The sequence below is a fragment of the Cetorhinus maximus genome, chromosome 9 (assembly GCF_964194155.1).
Source record: "Cetorhinus maximus chromosome 9, sCetMax3.hap1.1, whole genome shotgun sequence".
Taxonomy (NCBI): domain Eukaryota; kingdom Metazoa; phylum Chordata; class Chondrichthyes; order Lamniformes; family Cetorhinidae; genus Cetorhinus; species Cetorhinus maximus.
Window position 1 is genome coordinate 87,420,008 of NC_135887.1, and position 16,283 is coordinate 87,436,290.

At 42.1% G+C, this 16,283-nt stretch overlaps 1 protein-coding gene across 2 annotated transcripts in view; it reads left to right on the plus strand.

Annotated features, from left to right (window-relative positions):
• The window catches only part of LOC144684801 (inner centromere protein-like), a 54,572-nt gene extending 38,875 nt beyond the window's left edge, over positions 1-15,697 (plus strand). For both annotated transcript variants that reach the window (XM_078549036.1, XM_078549035.1), the window contains exons 16-18: positions 1,183-1,389; positions 11,869-12,028; positions 14,038-15,697. In XM_078549036.1, the coding sequence (XP_078405162.1) occupies positions 1,183-1,389; positions 11,869-12,028; positions 14,038-14,246 (576 nt within the window). In that variant the 3' untranslated portion in view covers positions 14,247-15,697. The remainder of the gene's footprint in view (positions 1-1,182; positions 1,390-11,868; positions 12,029-14,037) is intronic.
• The last annotated feature ends 586 nt before the right edge of the window (positions 15,698-16,283 follow it).

Genomic DNA, 16,283 nt, shown 5'->3' on the forward strand with positions numbered 1-16,283 from the left:
AACTATCATTCTGGTGATTTGACTCCTTAATGAAGTGTGTACATTGTGGGGGACGGGGGAAAGAGTTTTACAAGGAAGTCGGTCTATTTTAGTATCTACTTCTCCACATTACTTAGTGATGTAATAAAATAATCAGCTTTTCTGCTAGAATGAAGCAAATAAAGCATACCTGGTGGGCTGAATCATAGCTCTCTAAGGTCTTTGGGAATTTGTACTGCACAGTTGATTTTTTTTAAAATCATGATGACTCTTAAACTTGAGGTTAATACTATCACGACTCACTAGGGATAGTGCACTGTAGGATCAAGTCCCACTGCTCCCCAAGCTGTGACAAATGTTAGAAGTTTAATTAGACCACCAAATTGCCCCAATTATACCTAACTGTCTAATTTAGGTTAGAAGAATATGAGCACCAGGTTTGTAAACTTAACAAGTATTAACTGTTTATTAAACAAATTGTCTGTAACCAGTGGCAAAAAGAAATACAAACTTCTAACTCTATTACTTAAACTCTACTCCTTCTTAAACCCCTATACACAAACACACACACACACACACACAAGACATGGATTTTAAGGGTGAGATAAAACAGTTCAATAGCACCAATCTGGATTTCAGGATTAGATGGGTTGACTTTGATTGCATTCTTCCAAATTTCTTGCAGGTTGTTTTGGCTGACATGAGCTGGTCTCCCAGCAATTGCAGTCTGTGGTTCTCTGTTGAAACTTGCTTTTAATGTCTCTGGTGATTTCACCCCCCAACTTTCCTCCTAACAGGGGTTTCTCAAAGAAAGCAGGATATGGCGATGAGAGAATAGCCACCTAGCTACTATGGCAGGATTACTGGAATCTTACTAAACACCAGAGAGAGGTTTCCAACTTGTCATCTTTTCAGGCTAGGAGCTGATCATCTGCACTATCCTTACACAAAACCTGGCCATTTGGTCAGGAACCAATCAAAACGCTGTCGCTAGGCGGCCCCCTCTTAAACCAGCTCTCCTTTCCAGCACTGTTCAGACCATCCTGGCATACACTGTTCCAGGAGATAGCAACATTGTAGATTTTCTTCTTCCTGTTATAGTGAACATATCTTTTAAATTGCAGCCATGGTAGTTTTTAAAGCCATAGTCCAAGAAAAAATAAAATTATGTTCTTTACAATACTGGCATGTTCATATTTGTAGGAAGAACAGCTTTTGGCAGAGCTGGAAAAACAGCGTTTAGAAAAAGAGAAAACTAGAAAAGAACAGGAAAGACTGGAACGTGAACGACAAGAAAATGAGAAGAGGCTTCGTGAAGCTGAGGAAAGAAAATGGAAGGAAGAGCAAGACAGGAAAGTGGAAAAGGAGACCACCAACAAAAATATACTGAATGTGACTGTGGAAGTGCACGTGAGTGTTACAATGGGGGTGGGAGAGAGAATGGAGAAGACTCATCGACATTTACAGCACAGTAAGAGGCTGTTCAGCCCATTGTGTCTGTGCTGGTCAACAAAGATCTGACTACACTAATCCCATTTTTCAGCGCTTGGCCCGTAGCCCTGGAGGCTATGGCAACGCAAATGAATATCTAAATACTACTTAAATGCTATGAGAGTTTCCTCTCAGTGACACTTTCCTGCTCTATCCCCATATCTTTTGATACATGCGAACATGCATATTAGGAGCAGGCAAAGGTCACTCAGCCCCTCAAGCCTGCTTTGCCATTCAATAAGATCATGGCTAATCTGATTGTGACATCCTGCCTACCCCGATAACTTTTCACCCCTTTGTTTATCAAGAATCTTTCTAGCTCTGTCTTTAAAATATTCGGAGTCTGCTTCCATGCCTTTTGTGGAAGGGAGTTCCAAAGACCCTGTGTGAGAAAAAAATTCTCATCTCTCATAAATGGGCAACCCCTTATTTTTAAAGTGTTCAGGGGAGGTCATGGCATAGTGGTATTGACACTGGATAAATATTCCAAAGACCCAGGGTAATGCTCTGGGGACCTGGGTTCAAATCCCACCACAACAGGAGGTGAATTCAATAAAAATCTCGACTTAAAAGCATGACCACTAAGCCATTGCCAGTTGTCGTAAACAAGTCGCCTCTTACTCATCTAAACTCCAGTGGATTCAAACCTAGCCTGTCCAACATTTCCTCATAAGACGACCCCCTCTGGCATTGGACTAGAAAGTCTTCTCTGAACTGCTAACGCATTTACATTCTTCATTAAGGAGACTAATACTATACAAAGTACTCTAGATGTGGTCTCACCAGTGCCCTGTACAACTGAAGCATAGCCTTCCTATATTTTATGTTCAATTTCTCTTGCAATAAATGATAACATTCTATTGGCTTTCCTAATTACTTGTTGTATCTGCATACTAACCGTTTGTGATTCATGCACTAGGGCACCCAGATCTATCTGCATCATGGAGCTCTGCAGCCACTCACCATTTAGATAATATGCTGCTGCTTTTTACTTTTCCTGCCAAAATGAACAATTTCACATTATACTCCATTTGCCAGATCTTTGCCCACTCACTTTACCAATGTGCCTTTGCACTCTTCACGTTTTACTTTCCCACCTAATCTTTGTCATCAGCAAATTTGGCAACCATACGTTCAGTCCCTTCATCCAAGTCATTTACATAAATTATAAAAAGTTGCGGGCCCAGCACTGATCCCTGTGGCACGCCACTTGTTACATCTTGCCAACCAGAAAAAGACCCATTTAAGCCAAATATCTGTTTCCTGTTAGCTAACCCCCTACACCATGAGCTTTTATTTTCTGCAAAACCCTTTGTGGCACCTTATCAAATGCCTTCCGGAAGTCTAAGCACAGTACATGCACTGATTTTCCCTTTATCCCCAGCACACGTTACTTCAAGGAACTCCTCCAATATGTTGATTAAGCATAATTTCCCTCTAACAAAACCATGTTGACTCTGCCTGATTACCTTGAATTTTTCTAAGTGCCCTGCAATAACATTTTTCCTATGAAAGATGTTAAGCTAACTGGCCTGTAGTTTCCTGTTTTTGGTCTCCCTCCCTTTTTGAATAAAGGAGTTACATTCACTCTTTTCCAATCTAATGAAGCCTTCCTGGAATCTAGGGAATTTTGGAAAATTAAAACCAACGCATCAACTATCTCACTAGCCACTTCCTTTTAAGATCCTAGGCTGAAGTCCATCAGAACCCAGGGATTTGTAAGCCTGCAGCTCCAGCAATTTGCTAAGTACCACGTCCCTGGTGGTTGTAATTTTCCTGAGTTCATCCCTCCCATTCATTTCCTGATTTTACAGCTATTTCCTGGGATGTTACTTGTATCCTCTATAGTGAAGACTGGTGCAAAATGCCTGTTCGATTCATCTGCCATCTCCTTATTTTCCATTATCAATTCTCCAGGCTCACTTTCTCTAGACCAACGCTCACTTCGTTAACTTATTGAAATATCAGTAGAAACTCTTACTATCCGTCTTTATATTTCTAGCTAAGTTTTCTCTTGTACTCTAATTTTATCCTTCTTATTAACCTTTTTGATCTTTATATTCTGTCCAATCTGTTCTGCTCACTTTCACTAGCTCTGCTTTCATGCCCTCATAATTGCCCTTATTTAAGTTTTAAATATTTTTTTTCCCTCAAACTGAATGTAAACTTCAATCATATTATGATCACTGATACCTAGGGGTGCCTTCACCATGAGGTTATCGACTAATCCTATCTCGTTTCACACTACCAGGTCTAGTATAGCTTGCTCTCTGGTTGGCTCCAGAACGTGCTATTCTAAGAAATTATCCCAAAAACATTCCATGAACTCCTCATCTAGGCTACTTTTGCCTGCCTGATTTTTCCAGTCTGTGTGTAGATTAAAACCCCCATGATTATCGTCTTATCTTTCTGACAAGCTCTATTATTCCATTATACTCTGTCATACCGTGTAGTTACAATTAGAGGGCCTGTACACCATTTCCACAAGTGACTGCCTTTATCATTTCTGATCTCTACCCAAACCATTTTTACATCCCAGTTTCCTGAACTTAGGTCATCTTTCTCTATTGTGCTAATACCAACATCAATTAATAGAGCCATCCCTCCACCTTTCCCTAGCTTCCTGTCCTTCCTAAATGTCTCATACCCTTCAATACTCATGTGTCTAATGGCTATGGCTATCAGATCATACGTATTTATTTCTATTTGCGCTTAGTTTATCTGTTTTATTTTGAAAGCTATGTGCATTCAGAGCCTTTTGGCTTTGTCTTTTATATTTTTGTAAGGTCTAGCCTTATCTGCTGATTTTATTCTTAGATTTGTGCTCTGTCCCTTCCTGTCACAGTCTGTTTATTATTTACCATATTAGTACCTTTCTCTCTTGCCTTGATTCTACTCTTGGGTTTACCACATCTTCCCAAATTTGATCCCTTGCCCCCACTAATTAGTTTAAAACCTCCTCTACTTCCCTACTTCTGTGGCTCGCTAGAACACCAGCCCCAGCATGTTTCAGGTGTAGACAGTCTCAACGGTACGGCCTTCACTTTCCCCAGTGCTGGTGCCAGTGCCCCACAAACTGGAACCCCCTTATCCCACACCAGTCTTTGAGCCATGCATTCATTTCTCAAATCTTATTTGCCCTATGCCAATTTGCATGCGGCTCAGATAATAATCCAGAGATTTGAGATTCTGGTTCTTAGTATGAGGAGCAAGGCACCAGATTGACTAAACAGAATCTACTTCCTTGTCCTGCCTATGTCATTGGATCATGACAACTGAATCCTTCCCCTCCCACCGTAAGTTCCTCTCCACCCCTGAGCTAATGTCAAACCCTGGCACTGGGCAGGCAACATAGCCATCTGGACTCTTGCTCTTTGCTGCAGAGAACAGTGTCAGCCCCCCTTACTATACTGTCCACTACTACCACTACATTCCTTTTTACTCTCTGCCCCGCCCACTTGAATGGCTTTCTGTACCATGGTCAGTCAGCTCATCCACCCTGCAGCCCCACTCTCATCCAAGCAAGCTGAAAGAACCTCAAACCTGTTGGACAATTGCAGAGGCTGACATTCCTGCACTCCTGCCCTCTGGATCCCTTGCCTCAGCTGCAGTCTCACTATCCTGTTTTGGCCACTGACCAAATCAGAAGACCCAATCCTAAGGGGTGTGACCGCCTCCAAGCGTCCAGCTAACTTTCCCCCTCCTTGATGTGCCACGGTGTTTCCAGCTTGGCCTCCAGCTCAGTGACTAAGTTGAAGCTCCTCAGGCCGCAGACACTTGCTGCAGATGTGTTTGCCCTGGATCACAGTGGTATCCAGGAGCTCCCACATACTGCAGCCATGATGCATCATCTGCCCTGCCATCCTTATGTGTTTTAATTGTTTTATTCAGTTATTTATTTTTCTTTTATGTATTTTATCAATCTTGCCACAATTCCTGCACTATTTTAAACCTTAAGAATTGAATAGACCTTAACTACTCACCAGATACTTACCAAACAGCTAGTTTCTTCCCTGTAGTAGGCAAAACCAATTCCAACAGGATGAAAAAATTAGAAAAGCCAAAGGAGCACCTCCTTCCCCTCCTCACCTAACTCCCTCTGCTCGCCAAACTCCTGCACTCCGTTCAAGGTCGCACTCCAGTGCTAGGTTGCACTGAGATATCTGAATTTATATGTTTGTTAGTGTTCCTTTAGTGTCCAAAAATATATTGATCTCAGCCTTGAATATACTCTTTCACAAATTCGAGGCTGAAGCATTTACAGGAAGTGTCGAGTTGTGATCACTAATTTCCTGATTTTAAATTCTGTCTAACACTATGATTAACATTGAGGAAGACAAATTTATGGTTACATCATGTCAAATTTTGCTCTGAAAAGAGCAGTTGTTATCTTTGAGTTTCTTGGAAGAACTGATGGGCCTCAATGTTTCAGGCAGTGTAATCTGCCCGTTGTCTGGAGGAAATGTTGAGACCAACCAGTTCGTCCAGGGAACTTTTTTTTTAAAGTACAAATTTGACATGTTGTAACTGTAATTTGTCTTCCTCAATGTTACTGCTCTTGCCATGAGAACCTTCAAACAACTCTTTACTATGATTGCTGTTAGGAGCCTAGAAACTACTCCCATAATTGTTTTCTGCTGTTTTGTTATTTCTTAGCTTCACCCATACTGATCTTATATCTTGATACTTCCAGGCTAAAATCCTTTATTGCATCCTTTTATTGTCAGGGCTACCTCACCACCTTTTCAGTTTTGCCTATCTTTTCTAAAAATCGCATACCCTGAAATGTTTAGCTCTCAACTTGGTCAACCTGCAATCATGTCTCAAAAACTACTTGATGAAACTCTTTTATCTTGCACCATTAATTTATCCATCTTGTTATTAATGCTTTGTGTTCAGATAAAACACCTTTAATTTTAGTTTTCGTTTTGCTAATTTTCCCTAATATGCCCTGTCCCTGGTCTAAAGGTTCTTGTCTTGGATATCAACAACACAACAACTTGGGGGAAATTTCAACAAAAGTGATGCACCTTTAAAAACCACTAAGCAATAGTACATACTTGCGATATTACTAGTTGCTTAGCTTCACTGTGAGCCAGAATCCATCTCGGTGGTCAATTCAATGACGAATCCTCTGTGCGTGCCTAATGAGCAATTGACCAAATTGCTCTAATGCTGCAGTTGAGATGGTTCTGTGGACTCTTTCTTTTCATACCTTTTCCTTGCTATGGCTCTGTGCTATATTAGGTAAAGTCTGTTTTTAGGCCATTTAATTGGTTTTCAATTACAACAGTATCTATCTTTTCCCTTGTTCTAATGTTCTGGGCGCCTCAAGGCCATGCTTGAAGGGATAGAACCCGCCTGACTCTGCTGTTATCAATCTCCAGAGCTGGGAGAAGGCAGCACTAGTTTGAAAATCATGTAGCCTTTTGAAATTTATTTGCATATAGTGTGTGCCCCACCCACCAACAATCCCACCAAAAAGAAGGCAGCACATTTATTGCCCCTTACTGAAGCTCAGTCTGCTTTTCTTCCCTGGGATGACCCCTCCTACAGGTTCTGCAAAATGGCTGATATAGCTGATTCCATCAAGCTTTTGCTTGACTAAATTAACCATAATGCTTTGTGTTTTGAGCCCATGGTGCAATTCAGTACAGTTCTTTACATATCTTCAGTCTAAGTCCTTCTTATATCTTGATGTTCCATGTAACAATCATGAGACAGACTCCACACAGGGTTACACCACAACCAGTCTACATTAAATAATATATTAAAAAAAGAAACAGTTACATAGTTGAAAAGTGACTTGCCTTTTTAATGTGCAATAACATTGGCTTACAGCATCCACCCTTGTGTATAATTTTATCTGAACATTATTACACTTAGCCTGAAAGATTAACTAAATCTTACAACTATTAGCTGTACCACTACCAGAACATGCAATATTACATTTATGCAAGAACGTGTTACGAAATTAGCCACACCATCCCACCAAGTTGTTTCCAGCTCAAGTTTTTGCAAAATCTGATGTTTGATTTGTCGTATTTGATAATATGCTTTCCTGGGTCTTGTAAATCTCCTCTCGTAACCTAGTCAAATGTGAGACTCTGGTAGTGGGTGTATGTCATACCCAAACTTCTCCACATACTATCTCAATGTCTCCTATAAATCACCCTTAAGATTTTCCCCTTTAGCAATCTGTCTGTACAGTATATTACAACCTTCTGAGTTGGCAAACAATGATATTGTTTTCATATTTGGCCAATGTTTGTAGATTGTTTTCCCAGGCCTGTTCTCCCAACCAGAAACTATACGTAACATACATGTCATTCCAGGCTGCCTTATCAGAGACATTCCTATCCTCCCAAATAAGTTTATTGATAGTCCTGCTGCGAGTCTCCAGTTCTACCACCCTTTTTGGGTGGACATATAATCTGGTCCCCTGTTAGTTCAAAGTCTTGGTTGGTATTCCTTCTGGGAGGCCAAATCCAAACTATTCAATATTGAGGTACCCTGCGTTAAATATTGTGGCAGCAGCATTGGCTAAATCTGTTTTCCCCTCTTGATTTTAGTCCTACTTCCCACAGACTCGATAGTGCTGTCTCCAAGTCACCATTCCTGCCTCCAGGCCAATGGCTTGGTCCAGCACTTGTTCCAACAATCACTCGTACAAATTCACAGAATCACAGTGCAGAAGAGGCCCTTCGGCCCATCGAGTCTGCACCGACATGTGAGAAACACCTGACCTACTTACCTAATCCCATTTACCTAAGCCCATAGCCTTGAATGTTATGACATGCCAATTGCTCATCCAGGTACTTTTTAAAGGATGTGAGGCAACCCGCCTCCAATACCCTCCCAGACAGTGCATTCCAGACCGTCACCACCCTCCGGGTAAAAAAAAGTTTTTCCTCATATCCCCGCCACCCAAAACCACCTGCCCCCCACCTTCAACTTATGCCCCCTTGTGACTGACCCTTCAACTAAGGGGAACAGCTGCTCCCTATCCACCCTGTCCATGCCCCTCATAATCTTGTACACCTCGATCAGGTTGCCACTCAGTCTTCTCTGCTCCAACGAAAACAACCTAAGTCTATCCAATCTCTCTTCATAACTTAAATGTTTCATCCCAAGCAACATCCTGGTGAATCTCCTCTGCACCCTCTCCAGTGCAATCACATCCTTCCTATAATGTGGCAACCAGAACTGCACACACTACTCCAGCTGTGCCCTCACCAAGGTTCCATACAGCTCCAACATGACCTCCCTACTTTTGTAATCTATGCCTCGATTGATAAAGGCAAGTGTCCCATATGCCTTTTTCACCACCCCACTAACGTGCCCCTCCGCCTTCAGAGACCTATGGACACACACTTCAAGGTCCCTTTGTTCCTCAGCACTTCCTAGTGTCATGCCGTTCTTTGAATACTTCCTTGTCAAATTACTCCTTCCAAAGTGTATCACCTCACACTTTTCAAGGTTAAATTCCATTTGCCACTTACCTGCCCATTTGACCATCCCTTCTATACATTCTTGTAGCCCAAGACACTCAACCTCACTGTTTACCACCCGGCCAAACTTTGTGTCATCCGCAAACTTACTAATTCTACCCCCACATAGTCATCTATGTTGTTTATATAAATGACAAATAATAGGGGACCCAGCACAGATCCCTGTGGTAAGCCACTGGACACTGGCTTCCAGTCACTAAAGCATCCTTCTGTCATCACCCTCTGTCTCCTACAACTAAGCCAATTTTGAATCCACCTTATCAAATTACCCTGTATCCCATGTGCATTTGCCTTCTTTATAAGTCTCCCATGTGGGACCTTGTCAAAGGCTTTGCTGAAATCCATATAAACTACATCAACTGCACTACCCTCATCTACACACCTGGTCACCTCCTCAAAAAATTCAATCAAATTTGTTAGGCATGACCTCCCTCTGACAAAGCCATGCTGACTATCCCTGATCAAACCTTGCCTCTCCAAGTGGAGATGGATTCTTTCCTTCAGAATTTTTTCCAATAGTTACCACTGATGTGAGACTCACTGGCCTATCTCTACAACCCTTCTTAAATAGCGGAACCACATTAGCTGTTCTCCAGTCCTCTGGCACCTCCCCTGTGGCCAGAGAGGAATTAAAAATTTATGTCAGAGCCCTGGCGATCTCCTCCCTTGCTTCCCTCAGCAGTCTGGGACACAAGTCATCCAGACCTGGAGATTTGTCCACTTTTAAGCCTGCCAACACCTCCAATACCTTGTCACTCCCTATATCAATTTGCTCAAGAACCTCACAGTCTCTCTCCCTGAGTTTGATACCTTCATCCTCATTCTCTTGGGTGAAGACGGATGTGAAGTATTCGTTCAACACTCTACCGATGTCCTCTGGCTCCACCCGTAGATTGCCCCCTTGGTCCCTACTCTTTCCCTGGTTATCCTCTTCCCATTGATATACTTATAGAATATCTTGGGATTTTCCCTACTTTTACCAGCCAGAGCTTTCTCATATCCCCTCTTTGCTCTCCTAATTGCTTTCTTAAGCTCCACCCTGCACTGTCTGTACTCCACTAATGCCTCTGCTGATTTGCTTCCCTTGTACCTGATAAAAAGCTCTCTTTTCCTTCTCACCGTAACCTGAATATCTCTGGTCATCCATGGTTCTCTGGGCTTGTTACTCCTTCCTATCACCCTAGAGGGAGCATGTTGAGCCTGTACCCTCCCCATTTCCTTTAAACGCCCCCACCCACCCCGAACCCCCTGCTGCTCCTCTGTAGATTTCTCTACAAGTAGCTGTTCCCAGTCTACCTTGGCCAGATCCTGCCTTATTTTACTAAAATCCACTCTTTCCCCCAATCCAAAACATTTTTTTGCAACTTGTCTATTTCTTTGTCCATGTTGTGGTCGCTATCACTAAAATGCTCCCCCACCACCACCTCAGCCACCTGTCCGGCTTCCTTCCCCAGAATTAGGTCCAGCACTGCGTCGTCCCTTGTTGGACCCTCTACATATTGACCTAAAAAGCGCTCCTGTATACATTTCAAGAAATCCACTCCATCCAAGCCTTTAACACTATGTCTATCCCAATTAATGTTGGGAAAGTTGAAATCACCGAATATAATTACCCTATTATTGTTTTTACACACCTCTGCAAATTGTGCACATATTTGCTGCTCAATTTCCCGCTGACTATCTGGGGGCCTATAATAAATACCTTACAATGTGGCTGCCCCTTTTTTTATTCCTAAGCTCGACCCACAAAGCTTCATTCGATGCCCCCTCCAAGATATCATCTTTCCTTACTGCAGTAACTGACTCCTTAACTAATAATGCAATGCCCCCTCCTCTTTTACCCTCTGCCTTATCACCCTCCCCCTTCAGGATGCCCTGCAGCCGTTCAGTGACATCCCGGACCCTGGCACCAGGGAGACAACACGCCATCCTGGAGTCATGTTGATGGCCACAGTAGCGTTCCCCTGACTAAAGAATCCCCTATTACTATTGCTCTTCCTCCCCTCCTGTACAGACAGGCTGCTTGTGGTTCCAGAAGCTTGGCTCTGTCTGCACTCCCTGGAGGAACCAGTGCCCTCATCAGCCTCCAAAATGGAATACCGATTTGTGAGTGGGACCCCAGAGGACTCCTGAACTACCTGCCTGTTTCTCTTGGACTGCCTGGTGATCACCCATTCCCTTCCTTCCTCAAGTCCCTTCATCTGCGGTGTGACCACCTCTCTAAACGTGCTATCCACGATGCTCTCAGACTCTTGGATGCTCCACAGTGTCCCCTGCCGCCGTTCCAGCTCTGAAACCCGAGCTTCCAGGAGCTGCAGCTGGACACACTTCCTGCACATTCATTCCTAATGCCCTATTGTCATTAAACTGTTCTGTCAGGGAGGGACAGAATCTGCTTAATTTTACCCAAATTGCTGCTCTGCTCTACAGCTTTAACTTTTCAGACTCCTAAATTTACTCTCCCCTGAACCATCCCTCCCACTTATTAATTTAAAGTTCTATGACTTATCAGAACATTGGTCCCAGGTCAGTTTAAGTAGAATTCATCCCAATGGAGCAGCTCCATTGTCTGCTGAAGTCTTGAACGGGACTTGAACTCTCAACCTTCTGGTATTTCTGTCAGTTTTATCATCGACTTGTACTACTTTTGGACAGGAAGGTGCAGACCCTGGATATACCCTGTTGCTGAGACAGTTGAACTCTTGCATGCCTTTTTGTGCTGGTTCAAAATGCCATTGGTTCCACTTAAGATAAGAACTGGGAGAGGGGACAACATTCATGACTGAGCAGAAGAGTTTGCTCGCTCCAAAGAATCTTAGTTGGATTCTTGCTAGGAATTTGATCATGTAGCAGTTTATGGGGTTTAACAGATTAGCTTTATTTCCAGAATTCTCCTGCTTCGGAGTCTTACGCCATGACTCCCAATGGCTATTCCAAAATCAAGTTGCCTAAAGTAAATCTGGACAACTACGGAATGGACTTGAACAGTGATGATTCTACAGATGACGAGGGAGCACCACGTAAACCAATCCCTCCTTGGGCTGATGGTAAGTGATTGACTTTGAATCAAATTAGAAAGAAAATCTTTTCTGTATTTCTGCAATGAAATGGAAAATTTACAAACCTGAATGAGGCTGCAATTGACTAGTCACTGCAATTTCAAGTCATCAGTGTGATCACTGATGCTTGTGTACTTGAAGTTCTGGGACAATGGCAGGCGACAGTTCTTTGTCACACTCACCCTGCTGCACCCACCTGCATACCACATGGAATTGACATAAACTTGCAGTGCTGACCTGGTGATGAGGCCAAATTTGTAGGCAGGGATTTCTTCAAATGAATAAACTTCAGAACCAGTATTAAAAAATTGCAGAACCTTGTGCATGAGTGGTTATGGGCATAACTGGATTTAAATTTCACAATTCTTTACATTATTTCAGTCTATCTTGCCCAGATTGCACTGATTTCTTGGTAAGGACCATGAGGAAACTCCAGGCCATGAAGTTCAATTACCCACTTCCGAAATTGATGGTTATTAAGGAAGAGGATTCACTTTTCTGAGGCCATTAATTATTGTAAGGAAATCTTGTGATTGCTGTGCAGTTTTAAACCTTTAACTGAAGGCTTATTTAATGGCTCAACCAGGTTATGCAGTCATCCACACACATGCACAAGGTTTCAAGTTTGATTGCTGCCATGTGCTGAGTTAGCTAATTTCAGTTGAGGGTGTATTATTCTAAATACATGCATGGATTCATATTAGCTTACTAAATGCTGCTTTTGTTAACAAGGAGAGGCACAATTATTCTTTGCTTCCTTCCCCAACCCTTCATTACTCATTCCCCCTCCCACGTTTTAAGTGCATCCTTGAATAAACCTGTAGTTGTTCTATGTGCCCCCTTTGGCATTCTAATAAGCTCATTGAGGCACCCATGATTGCTCCCTTGCAAACAGCAGTCTCAACTGCTCTATCTTGCTGTATTCGTGCCTAACATAGTCTCTGGGGATTAACCTCACGGCATCTTTCAAATCACACTTGCCCCTTTCAACTCCAATGGATTACATTTACTGTATTTTCATCAAGAAAGTGATCATTTCAAGTAAAGCTTCATTGTGGGTAATATTGACTTGTTTGCTTGACTGAAATTTGAGCAAGGGAGCTGTCACCACCAAGCCTTTATTAAAACCTTCCACTTAGACCAACTGCTCTTTCGAAACACACGAAGTCATACCTCCCTCTCTCTCTCTCTCTCTCTCCCCCCCCCTTTTTTGAGCACCTCCAACACCTTCCAGCTTGATCATAATCACTCCCCACTTTCATCTGCACTTAAATGGACTTGTATCCCTTTCTAAAGTAACTTACTGCAATTTCAAAGCTGACTAGCCTTTGGCTATCCATGCACCATGACACTTCTGCAGTGGTCCATTTGCTTAACCACTCCTGCTCCTCCTTGGCCCAAAAAAGCCTTTATTCTTTCCAATCCTTGTCATTCCCCCATCTTTCTTCCATTATGCCTAAGCAATAGAGATTTGAACATCATTAGGCTTTACTCTCTTCTAAAACTGCCAACTGCTCCAAACAAAACCCTGGCTTCATTTCACCGCCTCCAGCATGTACAAGGAACCAAGTATTTTTATCATGTTGGCATAAACTTTATCATACTCTAACAACTAAACGTAAAATATTTTTCCAAACTACCTTACATTGCCCCTTTCTGGCCCCTGTCAGTGGTAAGACCAGACTGATTTTTTTGCTTTGAGAATGAGTGACAAATATTGGAGTTTTGAAACAAAAGTAGAAAATGCAGAAACATTCATCAGGCCAGGTGCCATCTATACAGGATGGATTGGTCCATACCAGAAACATTTCTTTCAGCGGGGCCAAATGTGAATCATCACTTCTCCTTCTCCACCCTATCAGCAATGCAATTGAAATCAAATCTGAAATTAGTTTGCATTTTCAATCTGAGGAGTTGTGGTGACAAACTTTCCAACTTCTATGTGTCATGTTGTTTGAATGTCATAATTGTAATGGAATTTGTTTTTCTATCACCAGGTAAACAATTGCAGCAAGCACTCATAAAGCAGTATTACCATCCACTTGATGTGGACAAATTCTTTGGTGTCATTCAGCCTCCTGACCTTAAGACCATCTTTGGCAAAATCAAGCCACGTTACCTGAAACGCACCAGTTCTGCAGTGTGGCATTCACCGCCAGTATCAAACGGCATTAGGAATGTACCCTATGGTTTTATGAAATACTGAACTGTCCCTGTGTATTTTAGAGTAACATTCCAAGTACTGTAAAATGTGAACCTGTCTTCTGCTCTATCCCTTATTCGCTTGACCACTTTGATATCGTGGCTTTGCTGTCACATTTCTGTTTTTTTTTGTGTGTGTATGTATATACGTAGCCGATAAAGACTTTAAATGGAAGATTGGTCAGCTGCTTCTCGGGAACCTTTAAGTGTGGATTTGCTTTGAGGTCTTTACCTCATAGTTTTGGGATATTTTATTTGGGTCATTTTAATTAGACTTCAGTTTTGAACGTCTTTCACTTTGGGTTTAGGTTCAAATCGAGCATAGCCTGATGGGATAAAAGTTGCCTGCCTGACTGTTGCAAGGGATCTATGTGTAATGAGTTTGAAAAGTCTCTCTTTGTTCCTGGTTGGCACAGGAAAAGGAAGAAATGGTCAAAAACTCCAAAAGGTGACAACCTAATTGGCAAGCCTGCAGGATAGCTGATGTGGAAAGTAAGGTCTGGGGGAGGGTCTCTTTAGTTAAAGGGTACTTTCCATGCAATTGGGACCTAGCCATGGAGTAGGATACTGAGTTTAACTGTGCACCTGATTGTACACCTGACCCAAGAGACCTTAATGCTTAAAATGGGCAAAGTTCTGGTCCCTAACTTGAATACATATAATTTGAATGGGACTCCAGCATTTTCACTGGAACAAATACTTTTTTAACTTGGTATTGATTTCTTGGGCTAGTGTAAGAACTCCCTATTGTGTTCATAAACAGCAGGAATATGAAGTTCATAATAAATAATTGATTTATTTTTGGAAGCCTCTAAAGGCACATTTTAACAAATAGACTGAGAAACAGCCTGAAGTACAGAAAATATGTTCTGATCCTAGCCTCTGCTCAGTTAGTTGGCCTCAGAGCAATGCTTTGCCAAATCAGCTTCACTGCCTCTTGACCAGGGACCTGAAATTCAGTCTGAAATTCCTAGTTGCTTTCCCCTCTGGATTGTGTACATGGGGAAGTCTGAGGACAGTATCGGGCATGTTTGTGACTTTTTTATCCCTGTCAACAAACTGCCTGCCAATACTCACTGCCTAGACTTTTGTGCAGGATCATCACTTGGACAGGGTACCTGGAAGTTCCCATGGAATTGTACCCCAGCAGGAGTTGTCTTGAAGAGAATCTTGGCAACAAAAAGCCCTTTGCGTGTCGCTAAGTTTTAATGCAGTACTTAAATTTTAGAAACCTCTCGGCAAAATTTTGGTTCACTTCTGATGACTTCTGGGATGAAAATCTAAACTTAGTACCTCCTGTGTAGTGAGTCTATCTCAATCTGATGAGTATAGTTAAATGATTTAATCTGTCTGGCAAGTGATTTTGTTTTTATTAAAAAAAAAATCTTGTAAACGAGGGCTATGTTGCATGAAAATATGTACTTTTTAGAAAAATTACTAAATATTCGTTTTGAAGTGGTGCCTTCAACTTTGTTTTCTTCAAGTTCAGCAAGAACATGCACTCATCATTTCAGTTAAAATGCAATAATGAGCAAAGATTGTGAATTGGAATAGTTTCTTAAATGTGTCCTCTGGCTTTGCTGAGAATGTGACATCGAAACATAAAGAGGGGTTAGAGAGCATGTTCATTTGGGTGTAGGGCCTGGATTCAAATTCAGCCTAAAACAAAGGAATGCCTGAAAGGGGCAACATTCCTATGCTGCTGATGGTTTGAAAGTGTGGAAAATATTCCACTTCCCAGTATTTGCCATGCCCCTTGAGCATGTTCCATTCTAGGAAAATGTTACTGCCTCTGAATTATCAGACTGCTTATTTTACACCTAGTTTGGGATAAGTAGAAATTTACCCCAATTTAAATATTAGGAAGACTGAAGCCATTGTCTTTGGTCCCTGCCACTGATTCCATCCCTCTCCCTGGCAAATGTCTTGAGGCTGAACCACAGTGTTGCAACCATGGAATTGCATTTGATCCTGCAATGTGTTTTCAACCGTGTATCCGTGCTGTCACTAAGACCGCCTATTTCCACCTCTGCAACATCGA